Here is a 14,157-nt window from a genome sequence, read left to right as displayed (position 1 = left end):
CAGCACGCCGGCGTACCTCCCCAGTCTAATGAGTATTGATGTGTCAGTAAAAACAGCCCTTGCTTTACTACGCCAGTCGTCATTTTATAATTTCGCCGAAATAAGTTCTCAATTGTTAAATGCAAATAATTCCCGCAATTAAAAACCGATGATAGAGCCTTCAAGGTTCATCCCCCCATTGCCGTCCTCACGCCTTTTAGCGACACGAGCGCATCATTGTGTCCTAACAGTGACTCGCAACTGCATTGACGTTGCACAGTAAAGCAGTGCCCCCTAGACGGAGAGTGCGGCGGTGCTGGCAGGAGCTGCTGGTGCAAAGCGTGGCGGCGGTGCAGGAGAAGCCGGTGGCCGGTGGCGACGGAGCTCCTACCTGTCGGACGGCGCTGCCCGAGCTGTCGCTGAGGCTCTCCCCCTCGGAGCGGTTATAGCGCCTCTTGGTTCCGGTGGTCTGAAACATATGCAAGCCCAGTTAGCCTGACAGCCTGTCTCAGCAAACAGCGGCTTACACGTGCCAGTATGACCTCTTCTCACCCAGGGCACCGCCTGCCAGTAATACTTCCGTACTGAGGGACAAAGCAAAGTTGTACGTGGCTTCAGCTGATTGCGCGGGAAGGATAGGGAAGAATCACAATTGTGGGTAGAGATGGATTTGCAGACAGTGTAATAGAGCAGTTGATGCCACTGCGTAATTATGAGGGGCATTCAGTAAGTATCGCGACAATTTTTTTTTTTTCTTAAAGCAGGTTGGTTTTATTAATGAGTCCAGTAAACCATATTATTCCTCGCTCTTCGGGCTACCAAAGCCCGTATTTCAACATAATCTGTGTTCAGTAAGACGGCCTTACGCCACCTCAAAAAGCAGACCTGTATTCCCGCATGCTACCAATCACTGGCCGATGTCGGAGTCAGTGTCTTGCTGCATCAATAAACTCCCCCACGCGCTGCTTCCCGCGGTGTGGATCCTTCGTTGGGCCAAACAGACGAAAGTCGAAAAGTGCGAGATCCCAACTGTAGAGTGAATGAGGAAGAACATTCCGATGAAGTTTTGTAAACACCTCTCGGGTGCGCAGACTTCTGTGAGTTCTTGCGTTGACATGGGAAAGGAGAAGTTCATCAGCATTTTGGTGGCGACGAACGCGCTGGAGTCCAACACTGCAGGAGTCACAGAGCTGTGTGCAGCCGGCCGGGACGCGGCAGATCGGATACGTTTGCGCACTTCGCCCAACGACTCACCGTGCTTTTGGTCACTGCCAGGTCTCTGTGGACATTCTGCGAGCTCCTATGAATGCATGTGATGCTCGGTTTCAGCCAAAAGAAACTCAATGACAGCTCTCTGCTTGGAACACACCTTCGTTACACACGCCATTTTGAATGATATATATATATATAGCGCTACCACCTATCTAAACTTCCTGAAACTATGCGGGCTGAAGAGGGAATATTCTACGATTTTCCACAACAATTTCCAAATTTTTTCAACCGAAATTGGCTGACAAAAGGAATACGTTGCATTATTTAATAAACGCCTCTAGTAGTTTTTTGGCATCGAAAAGACGTTCGTCTTGATAGAATGTCTTCCTACATATGATTGAGCAGTGGTTGATGCCAGAGTTAGACACGGATTCCACGCATTAAACCTTTCAGCAAGTAGGAGCAGCCCACACAGGGCTTTCGCACATATTTAAGCAAACATCTTCCAAATTGCTTAATTTATAGTACTGGATATCACGATACTAAGTTCGGCTCTTGGCCATCTGAATCTCAGAACATGGCATCCATGGGTATTTTTTGTGAGTGTATCTGAAAAATACTGTGATGTGCCTGCTTTGCCGCAGATGATTCCAGAACACAAAAAGCGCATTTGTGAGGTGTTCCTGTCGGTGACTACCCATGCGTGACAAATGGGTGTCACACTGAACCTGTAATGTACATAAAAAGTAACTTTAAAATTTCTCTTACATCCTCGGTATTTCTCATCGATACAGCGCTATGCACTAAATAGTTATAGCCGTCTGCAGTCGCTATATTGATTCTGAATTGTCCCACATTTTACCCAAGTGAATAGCACTTAATTACTGAGCATTTACGCAAACAGATGTTGAGTCGTCTGGGCTTGTTTTCGTTGTACGTCTGCCATTTCTGCTGCTATTTCTCATGGATCTTCTCTGTTTGCCCGCCCTTTTTATCCATGCTATGCTGTGTCCATTCCGAGATTTACTTGTCTCCAAAGTTTCTACAAGAAGACACCGTTAACTGAACCCAAACACAGTTTGGGATCCTTCACGACGCGTTATGGCAACACACTTCGAGTAGCTATAGACTGTTGGGGACCCTAGCAATGACAAAGTAAGAAATATAGCTCATCCAGAACAACTGCGTAAAGCTTAGGCAGTTATCTGGAATATTTATCATTATTATTGTTTTACTGAGATTTATTCAATAAAAACAAGCTCAGAATCTTTAGCATATTAGCACCAAGTATTCAACACTGTCTCTTCAAGGTATTCTTCCACGTATTTCGATTTTGTATATCATCTTCTTCTGCAGCAAGTCTTCCTATTAGCAACTGTACGTTTTGGGACCAGGTAGTCATGAGTCTCCTTTTCTACTTCTTTCTTTAGTTTTCCATCCCAGTATAAGTTTTCGTATTCTTGTTTCCTCCATTCTTCTCACATGTCCATACCACTGCATTTTCTTTCTACTCAACACGTCACATAATCCTTCTTACATATCCATTCTCTTCAACACTCCATTGTTCCGAATTTTTTTCTTTTCTTGAAATTCTTACTTATTTTCACCAACAGTTCAACTCTAATACTTTCAGCTTATTAATATGTTTCCGGTTAGTTATTCATGACTTTTCTCTGAAGAAGAGTACATTCTCTAATATCGACGTGAATATGAGTCTTTTAATATTAAATAGGAAAACACTTCCTAATGTTTTGCAAAATTATGTTTATTTGGTGATGAACTTGCTTTTGCCTCCTTAGACCATAGTAGGTGACAACTGAACATCGCAAACATAAATAAAAATTCTTTTCGACTTACACAGACGTTATTCGCACAGAAGATACAAAAATGACAGTGTGTTTACACAGGAAAATATTACATTTTTGTCACATAGAAGTAATTATAGTAACTAAAAATGAGGGAGGAGATTAGTGTAAAAACGTAATTATTTCTGGTGACGAAAAATGTAATGTTTTCCTATGTAAACACTCTACCTGTACGTCACTTTCGTATCCTCACCTGAAAATGGCCTATGAAGTCGATAACCTGTTCGGACCAAATAAATATCACTTTCCAGTACATCAGGTAGTACTTCCCTATTTTGTATTAGTATCACGTTCTGCCAAGCACCGATGGAAAATTCAGTTAATGGCTCTTTTACAAAGTCTTGTTCACATTATTTCTCTATAAGATTGAATTGCGAATCCCAATGACCTTCCGAACACTAATAATTCTGCTATTAACTTCAACAGCTAATTTCTCCTGTGGAAAACGTGACGTGTTATTTTTATAGGTTTTTTGCGTTATTTGAATTAACGAGTTCTGTGTAATGCCAAATATAAGGCTTTCCAAAGTAGGTTCCTTTGAACAATACCACATGGTTTTTGTGAATCAACGAAGACCAGTCCAATATTTTTTTAAATTCACATTCAAGCAACCTACAGAAAGAAGTCAGAAACTGAAAAATGCATGGGCAGTTGAATGGCAGACTCATAGTGACATGATGTAGAAGTTTTGGGAAGGTAAGTACAAACAGACCAAAACGAGCTATTGCTTCTACGTGCTCAATGAAGACGCAAGAGAAATAATAGTAATAATAATAACAATAATTATAATGATAATCACTGCAATCGTTTTATTATGGTTTATTGCGCAGCACGTGTTCCCAAAATTATTTTATTTCTTCTGAATAAATACTATTTATGGAATTAATCTGCAACTGTGAAGCGGAGTACAAGCTATTTTCAAACCTCGTGGCACATTGAAACTGTGAGGGAGGGTCGGGAGTCTCGCGTAGATTGGTGTATAGGTAAGAGGATTGCGCTGCAAAGATCACGTTCTGGGTTCGACGGCGCAAAGCTTTAAGATGCCAGCAACTCCATCAAATAATTTTTATTTCGAAAAGTCCAACATATTACTTCCTCTCACATACACCTTGCGTAATGACCACGACGACAATATTCGAGAAATTAGAGCCAATACAGAGAATTATTGACAGTCATTCTTCCCACGACATTCACCCGTGGAACATGGTAGGCTGGATCAGTTAGCATGAATCTATTCGTAAGTATCCACGCGATACTTTGAATATAGATGCAAAAATTCAGTTATTGTATTTATTTTTATTTTTCTGATTTGATTGGAGATTGGGGCCCTGGCTGAAACCTAATCAGGCATTCCTTATGTTTTATCACTGCATTTGGTATGACACACACAAGTCTTACATGCGAGAAATTATCTTATTATCGCTTCACGGTCGAGAATACGAGGGGTGTTCAATAAGTAATGCAACATTTTTTTTTCTCAGCCAGTTTCGGTTGGAAAAATGCGGAATTTGTTGTGGGACATTGTGAAATATTCCCGCTTCAGCCCCTATAGTTGCATAAGTTCCGATAGGTCGCGGCGCTAAACGTATCCTTCGAAATGGCGTCTGTAACGGATGTGCGTTCCAGGCAGAGAGCCGTCATTGAGTTTGTTTTGGCGGAAAACCAGATCACAGCAGATATTGATAGGCGCTTGCAGAATGTCTACGGCGACGTGAGTCGTCGGGTGAGGCGGCTGTCGTCATCGCGCAGACCCGTCCGGTCCCCCACGTGCCGGCCGGCTGCACAGACTGCTGCAGTGTCGGAACGTGCGGACACTCTCATTCGAGGTCACCGGCGGATCACAATCAAACACATCGCTGCTCAGCTGGCCAACTCTGTTGCTAGTGATGACGCACTCGTCCACCAGTTGGAGAACTGAAAGGCGTGTGCCCGCTGGATTCCTCACCGCCTAACACAAGACCATAAAAGAGCAACGAAGGACCATCTGTGTGGAATTGCTTGCACGTTACGGAGACTGATCGTGACAAAGTTTTGTCCAACACCGTCACATGTGATGAAACATGGGTTCAAAACAAAACGGCAATCCATGGAGTTGCGCCACACCACCTGTCCTCCGAAGAAAAAGTTGAAAGCCGCACCCTCAGCCGGTGAAATCATGGCTACCGCCTTCTGGGACTCTGACGGGGTTATTCTGTTTAATGTCCTCCCTCATGGTGCAGCGATCAACACTGAAGTGTATTGTGCTGCCCTCAGTAAATTGAAGAAACGACTCCAAACGTGTTCGTCGCCATATATATGAAAACAAACTTCTCCTTCTGCGTGACAACGCAAGGCCTCACACAAGTTTGCGCAACCGGGACGATCTTACAAAACTTCCTTGGACTGTTCTTCCTCATCCACCCTACAGCCAAGATCTCGCACTTGTTTGGCCCAATGACTGATGCCGGATGATGGGGGTTGTTAATGCAGCAACACGTTGTCTCCGACGTCGACAAGTAGAGTGGTACCACGCGGGCATACAGCCCCCCCGTCAGGTACGGGAGCGTATGTTAAAAACGAGGTTCTGCAGCCAGACGAGTGGAAAATAGTATGGTGTACTGGCATCCTGAATAAAAACATCATGCATTTAGATAAAAATGTATTACTTATTGAACACCCCTCGTACTTCAACAGACGGACATGCTGTCGTCAGTAGGTCTAAACGTTACGTGTAAGCTCAAACACTTAATAACAGTAAATATAAACTTAAGGAAAACACTACGAGTATTTACTTGTGAAGAGTGGATCTAGACCGTTGGCGTGGCAACAAGAGACGTGAAAGAAGAGATGGGAAATGGAAAGAAAATCGAACGAGGGAAACTGGTACGAATACAAACAATGGAGAAAAAATATGCTAGTATGACATGATAGACTGTAAAACGGAAAGAGACAACAAGCACAACTAAGAGACGAAATTAGCATTTTCTTCAGTCTTTGACAATCAGAAATGGCCATGTACATTTACATTTCAGGGAATTATGATAATGACTGCAGGAAATAATTCGATCTCTTTAACAAAAATTGTGCGTAGAGTGGAGGGCGGCTTGTTTCAGAGGCGGATGGCAGCAGTGGAGAAGGAGTCTGAGAGCGTTTTTATTTTATGGGTGTGAGCTAAGTAAGTAAGTTCTTGTGTTGCGATTATGATGACGCGATATTTACTTGATCTTGGATGATAGGCTCTGGAGTCTGTGCACACTGAGAAGCCGAGGAAGTAGACACAGCGATCAGTAGTCGAGTGACGTACCTAGACGAAACCATCACATCACGTTAGGGACATCAACGTTCGTACAGAATCCTCTCACTGATTGGACTAGATTGTCTGCAGACACAAAACTGTTGGGTTAGAACTCTGGGCTGCAAAAATTCCTGTAAATGGACGGGAAGCATTACTTCAGTTTTCTCATTGTCGTTTCAGAAACACACTGTTGGTAAGATTGCAGTTCCCGGTTGTTAATAAATTAAATATGCACTTGACAGTCGAATCGCAGATAGCAAATGAACAAGTTCTCTTGCCTTCTGTCCATGAGTTTCATTTCGTTGACTCCTAAGTCATGTATGGTGTCTCTTTTCATCGGTGCTCTGCTTGGAGTTCATAGTACTTAATCTAGAACCAATGTTTCGCTTCAAATTGTTGCTGAACTTTTGATGTGTTTTGGATGTTTATGTTCCCCTATCTTATTCTGAGGAGGATTCAACTGACCGTCTTTTAATGTTCGACATTCGCACGTCAAGATGACCGTTTAGTTGTGGAAGCGTGACCGAGCGAGATGGCGCAGTGGTTAGCATACTGGACTCGCATTCGGGAGGACGACGGTTCAATCCCGCGTCCGTCCATCCTGATTTAGGTGTTCCGTGATTTCCTTAAATCGCTCCAGGCAAATGCTGGGATGGTTCCTTTGAAAGGGCACGGCCGACTTCCTTCCCCGTCCTTCCCTACTCCGATGAGACCGATGACCTCGCACTTTGGTCCCCTCCCCCAGCCAACCCCACCCTCTTTAGGAAGCGTGCCCTTGCCCACAGCAACGAAAGCGGCGACAGGTGACATAGTACGTTTATTGTATGCATGGTATTGCACATACAGAGATCATGTATGTGTAGTCATGTAGTCCCTGAAATTCGTATGACCTTGCGTAGCGGAGAAACTTTGCAGCGAAGATAGCTATCGAGACGCTTTTTTCCGACTTTTGACATATGTCGGTCGCAGGCCACAAGATGGAAACGAGCAGTATTAGAAGTCATTAACCGATTCTCCGTAAAGAAGGTCTGCTGGAAATTGCCTCGCGAGATTGCTAGAAGAATCATCAAAGGTGACTGTGGCGCCATCGCAAAATAATAGCACTGCTGCTAGTTATTCTCAAATGTGGTAATGCCACCTCGTAACTCTCCGAATATATGTATGAAATTCTTAATTCAATTAAAAGTCGCTGTTTTATAAAGTGTTACAAATTTTATGCAGTCCCTAACAGCGAACGATGTCGTATGGAGTTTAGTTAGGGTACCATGGTTCATTTCTTGCAGTCCTGCGTCTAGCAAACCAAGCAATAAATTGTCTCCTTACACGGGAGCTACGAGTGATCAATTTACATCACGTTAAATGTTAATAGTGACCCCACTCGGTAATGATACGATCATCATAAAGGATCCTTAGGGATATGATTCGTCTAAGCCAACTAAAAGAAAGGCTGTTTTTATTGTGCCGCATTTAGTCGCGTTAGGCGAACCACATCTCAAGAGTATACAAGCCACTACGAAACGACAGAAAACAAAAAAAGGACTACCACAAAAGAGTAAGGAAGTGCCATTCATTACCAATGGTAGTTGGGTGTGTAAATATTACAGACTAACAGCATTTCTTTGTCAATACTGTAAACAACGAAGAGTTTAAAAACACACAGACTTAGCATAATACCTTTTTCAGCCTTGTGTCAGACAAACAATTTCAATACCGGTTAAGACTTCTCAGCAAATCTTCATCAAGCTATATGTTACAAAATTACACATTAAACAAACTTCTACAGACAACTATAGATACTTCAATACGTTACAAAGTAACTCGCCAACTAAAGAGGGCGAAAGAGGCTCTCATATTGGGACCAAGTCGGCGCTCTGTTTGTTGGAACTCAAGGCTACAGCTAACTACGTAATAATATGAAGTTGTGTGTACTGTGAACAACAGTTACTGTGACAACGAGCTTTTGATTGTAACAATGGAGTTTAAAGCAGCCAAAGTCATCCATGGAAACTAATTTTTTGCTGAATGTATTTCAATCTCTCCCTTCCTCTGCAGTTTTTACCACCTACGGGTCCCTCTAGTACCGTGGAAGTCATGTGCCTGGTGTCTTAACACATGACCTATCATCCTGTCCCTTCTTATTTTCAGTGTTTTCCATACACTCCTTTTCTCGCCTATTCTGCGGAGAATCTCCTCATTCCTAACCTTATCGGGTCACTTAATTTTCAACATTCTTCTGTAGCACCACAGCTCAAATGCTTCGATTTTCTTCTGTTCCGGTTTTCCCACAGTCCATGTTTCACTACGATGTAACGCTGTGCTCCATACGTATGTTATCAGAAATTTCTTCGTCGAATTAAGACCTGTGTTTGATACTGGTAGTCTTAGTCAGGACTGCCCTTTTTGCTAATGCTAGTTTCCTTTTCTGTCATACTTGCTCCGTCCGTTAGGGATTATTTTGATGTTCAAGAAGTAGAATTCCTTAACTTCGTCTGCTTCGTGATCTCTAGTTCTGATGTTAAGCTTCTCGCTGTTCTTGAACTGAATCAGTATTGCGTGCGGTAATTTGCAATGGAGAAGAAAGCTTAAATACTTTCCTCTTTCTTCGATTCCATTTTCTGTACTAATTAGACTGTTCATTCCAGTCAGTAGCTCCTGTAATTCTTGACTTTCGCTGAGGATAGCAATTTCATCAGGAACCTTATCATTGATATCCTTTTTCTCAATGAATTTTAATCTCACCCTGATGCTTACTTTTATTACTGTCGCTGGTTCGAAGTACATATTGAACAGTAGAGGCGAAAGACTACAGCCCTATATTACACAGAGGGGCACACACACACACACACACACACACACACACACGCACAAATCTATTCGACATAGATTGCTTTAAATTAAAAATGTCTTGAAAAATGTCTTGTTTCATATCAGCGCACACTCCGCTGCAGAGTGAAAATCTCATTCTTAAAAATGTCTTGTTCGTCATAGCCCTAATTCCACGTAATAAATGTTGGGTATAACGTAACATTACAGTAACTTCCGGCCACTACACAAAAATGCTTGAAAACACCTGTCCATTTTCATATCGATCCTTTTACTTATAGTCAGTTCATCGGATTTCTTCGAGAGTTTAAAATTTTCGGATTTCGTTTCTCCTTTATAAATTTCCACAGCTTGTAACATATATCATAGGTCAGGGCCAACTTTTATTTGCAGTGTCCTAATAGGTTTTATGTTGGATGGCTTCCTTCAGCTAGTTCTGGGATGGCTGATACGAGAACACTGCTCATCTCAATTCTGAGATTTTTTAGAAACGCCTTTTTACAAAGCCTATCATTGTAAGTAGAAAAATCTCAGACGCTGTTACAGTAACCTAAACAACAAACGTTAAAAGATAATTAACAGACGAATAACAACAGAATATAATATAAACATAATTGCAGTGATATAGTCTAGCAACAACATAGAGAATTTTAGGTCCAAAATTTCGTTCAGTATGCTCTAGAGAAGTCCTAATTAGTTGCAGATGACAAAAAGTACGAAAACACCAACTGTATTGCAGACAAGAGAAAGCTACACAGACATCTGTATATTTCTAAGCTATCTGGGAGATATAAGCCGTGTGCTGAAACGGGACACAGTGAAAGTCCTGTGAGATTTGGAAGGTACGAAATGAAGTACTGGTGGGAGTAAAGTTGTGAAGGCGGTTCGTGAGTCGTGCTTGGATAGCTCAATCGGTGCAGTAATTTCCAGCAAAAGGCCAAGGTCGGGTGTTCGACTCTCGTCTGGCACACGGAAAGTGTCAAGCAGTGCACAAGCCGCTACAGAGTGAATTTTCATTCATTTCTTTAATATTTAATTAAAATGTTTTGAATATAATAACGATAATTCGCCTGGTAGAATTTTGCGCAGAGCACAATCTAATCATACCTAACACTTGGTTCAAGAATCATAAAACAAGATTGTATACATGGAAGAAGCCTGGAGATACTGACAGGTTTCAGATAGATTATATAATGGTAAGACAGAGATTTAGGAACCAGGATTTAAATTGTAAGACATTTCCAGAGGCAGATGTGGACTCTGACCACAATCTATTGGTTATGAGTTGTAGATTAAAACTGAAGAAACTGCAAAAAGGTGGGAATTTAAGGAGATGGGACCTGGATAAACTGACTAAACCAGAGATTGTACAGAGTTTCAGGGAGAGCATAAGGGAACAACTGACAGGAATGGGGGAAAGAAATACTGCTGAAGAAGAATGGGTAGATTTGAGGGATGAAGGGGTGAAGGCAGCAGAGGATCAAGTAGGTAAAAAGACGAGGACTAGTAGAAATCCTTGGGTAACAGAAGAAATATTGAATTTAATTGATGAAAGGAGAAAATATAAAAATGCAGTAAATGAAGCAGGCAAAAAGGAATACAAATGTCTCAAAAATGAGATCGACAGGAAGTGCAAAATGGCTAAGCAGGGATGGCTAGAGGACAAATGTAAGGATGTAGAGGGGTAAGATAGATACTGCCTACAGGAAAATTAAAGAGACCTTTGGAGAAAAGAGACCCACTTGTATGAATATCCAGAGCTCAGATGGAAACCCAGTTCTAAGCAAAGAAGGGAAAGCAGAAAGGTGGAAGGAGTTTATAGGGGATCTATAGAAGGGCGATGTACTTGAGGATAATATTATGGAAATAGAAGAGGATGTAGATGAAGATGAAATGGGAGATATGATACTGCGTGAAGAGTTTGACAGAGCACTGAAAGACCTGAGTCGAAACAAAGCTCCGGGAGTAGACAACATTCCATTAGAACTACTGACAGCCTTGGGAGAGCCAGTCGTGACAAAACTCTACCATCTGGTGAGCAAGATGTATGAGACAGGCGAAATACCCTCAGACTTCAAGAAGAATATAATAATTCCAATTCCAAAGAAAGCAGGTGTTGACAGATATGAAAATTACCGAACTATCAGTTTAATAAGTCACAGCTGCAAAATACTAACGCGAATTCTTTACAGACGAATGGAAAAATTGATAGAAGTCGACCTCGGCGAAGATCACTTTGGATTCCGTAGAAATATCGGAACACGTGAGGCAATACTGACCCTACGACTTATCTTAGATGCTAGATTAAGGAAAGGCAAATCTACGTTCATAGCATTTGTAGACTTAGAGAAAGCTTTTGACAATGTTGACTGGAATACTCTCTTTCAAATTCTGAAGGTAGCAGGGGTAAAATACAGGGAGCGAAAAGCTATTTACAATTTGTACAGAAACCAGGTGGCAGTTATAAGAGTCGAGGGACATGAAAGGAAAGCAGTGGTTGGGAAGGAAGTGAGACAGGGTTGTAGCCTCTCCCCGATGTTATTCAATCTGTATATTGAGCAAGCAGTGAAGGAAACAAAAGAAAAATTCGGAGTAGGTATTAAAATCCATGGAGAAGAAATATAAACTTTGAGGTTCGCCGATGACATTGTAATTCTGTCAGAGACAGCAAAGGACTTGGAAGAGCAGTTGACCGAAATGGATAGTGTCTTGAAAGGAGGATATAAGATGAACATCAACAAAAGCAAAACAAGGATAATGGAATGTAGTCGAATTAAATCGGGTGATGCTGAGGGAATTAGATTAGGAAATGAGACACTTAAAGTAGGAAAGGAGTTTTGCTATTTGGGGAGCAAAATAACTGACGATGGTCGAAGTAGAGAGGATATAAAATGTAGACTGGCAATGGCAAGGAAAGCATTCATGAGGAAGAGAAATTTGTTAACATCGACCATAGGTTTAAGGGTCAGGAAGTCGTTTCTGAAAGTATTTGTATGGAGTGTAGCCGTGTATGGAAGTGAGACATGGACGATAAATAGTTTGGACAAGAAGAGAATAGAAGCTTTCGAAATGTGGTGCTACAGAAGAATGCTGAAGATTAGATGGTTAGATCACATAACCAATGAGGAAGTATTGAATAGGATTGGGGAGAAGAGAAGTATGTAGCGCAACTTGACTAGAAGAAGGGAATGGTTGGTAGGACTTGTTCAGAGGCATCAAGGGATCACCAGTTTAGTGTTGGAGGGCAGCGTGGAGGGTAAAAATCGTAGAGGGAGTCCAAGAGATGAATACACTAAGCAGATTCAGAAGGATGTAGGTTGCAGTAGGTACTGGGAGATGAAGAAGCTTGCACAGGATAGAGTAGCATGGAGAGCTGCATCAAACCAGTCTCAGGACTGAAGACCACAACAACAACATCAACAACAACAACGATAATCCCAAAAATGCATGTATTATCATGTAAAACTTTTATCTGTTATTCCATAAAAAACAATATGAACCCACTGACGATGGTGAAACATCACAGGAATACACATGGACATTAAAGATGAAAACTATGTTTTCTCAAGGCAGAGTCCTTTTACCAAAAGATGTATAATTATAATATGTGTGTCAAATCAGGAAAGGTGAGCATCATAGGTATTTGGCATTTGTTATTTGAACATCTACATACGTCTTCCGTGTAAGTAATTATTTTTTATTTTCAGATGACACCCCTTCTTGTAATTGTTTCTTGTTGCAACGATAGAATCAAGGTGCACAACACATACTCTGTTGTATAAAACTATTACAGCAGTTATTTCGGAACAAACAGAATACACCCTGCTTCTCGCAAATGAGATTCTGGCCCACTCTCATACAGAGGGTCAACTCTATATACTAATTAGACGACAGCGTAAATATCAGTAGAGAGGATTATAATTTAACACATTATTTTTACATGAGACGAGAACGGATGTAATCCTAAAAGTGCAGTTTTTAACAAGAATTGTAAACGTTGTAATCACTATTGTGCAAACCTTAAGGCCGAAAGTAACTTTCGAATGATGTTTCACTGCCAAGTGACATAGCTTGATGAGACGTGGACCATACATAGCAAGATCTGCTAGAGTCTAGCACAGAAATAACGGAAAGAAGTACACAGACTAACAGAAGTGACATATTTATTCAAAGACAATTATTACACTGGAGTCACCGCGATTCGTGGTGATCCCCTGGACCTTACATAAGTCGAGACACGGTTGTTAATAGGATGTCTGCAACGTTCTCCCACGCTGGCCACAAGATTGGTAAAGAGTTGTTTGGTAAGGTGTTTCATTCCTGCTGGATGGTCGTTCGTGCAAATGAACGTGCTGCAGTACGAATCCACAACGCATCCAACACGTGATCTGTGGGATTTAAGTTGGGGAAACGGGAAGACCAGTCCGTCCGCCGAATATCCTCTCATACCGAGAGCTCCTTCACCTCCGCTGTTCCATGCGATCGCGCGTTGTCATCCGTAAAAATGAAGTAATGTCCCAATGCACCTCTGCAATACGCACATGGAGAAGGAGCTCAGGGTCACAGTAACGTTGACGGATGGGTATACTATGTTCAGAGTTTTGGGGGTCAGCGCGCCCATGCAATATTATATCTCCCACACCATAACACATGGACCACCAAAACACTCATCTTTGCAATGCTGGACATGTGCTGATATGCCGAGGGGTGAGAATTGGCAATGCACGCAGGAACACTGTCGAGCACGATCGTTATTTGTATTCGTCTCATTCACATTTCGTTTAGTTACCTTCGGTTCTTTCTATGTATGGTCCAAGGAGCTACTGTACTTGGCAATGGTACATCATGCGAAAGTTACTTTTGTCATTAACGTTTTTCCACTTGTGTGATACAGGGTGTTTCAAAAAGAAAAACTTGTTTTTCAAACTCCATATTTATTGATAATAACATACTACAGACATGGGATACATTGCAAAATACTAACAAAATCTTAAAGCTTTAGCT

The 14,157-nt window shown here is 41.7% G+C and overlaps 1 protein-coding gene across 1 annotated transcript in view; it reads right to left on the bottom strand.

Moving 5' to 3' along the window:
* The window catches only part of LOC124799211, a 774,857-nt gene that overhangs the window by 455,217 nt on the left and 305,483 nt on the right, over positions 1 to 14,157 (bottom strand). Inside the window, exon 3 of the mRNA XM_047262747.1 lies at positions 371 to 448. Coding sequence (XP_047118703.1) covers positions 371 to 448 — 78 coding nt within the window. The remainder of the gene's footprint in view (positions 1 to 370; positions 449 to 14,157) is intronic.

The sequence above is a fragment of the Schistocerca piceifrons genome, chromosome 5 (genome assembly GCF_021461385.2).
Source record: "Schistocerca piceifrons isolate TAMUIC-IGC-003096 chromosome 5, iqSchPice1.1, whole genome shotgun sequence".
Taxonomy (NCBI): Eukaryota; Metazoa; Arthropoda; class Insecta; order Orthoptera; family Acrididae; genus Schistocerca; species Schistocerca piceifrons.
Note: the sequence above shows the minus strand (reverse complement) of the source record. Positions and strands in the feature narration are given on the sequence as shown.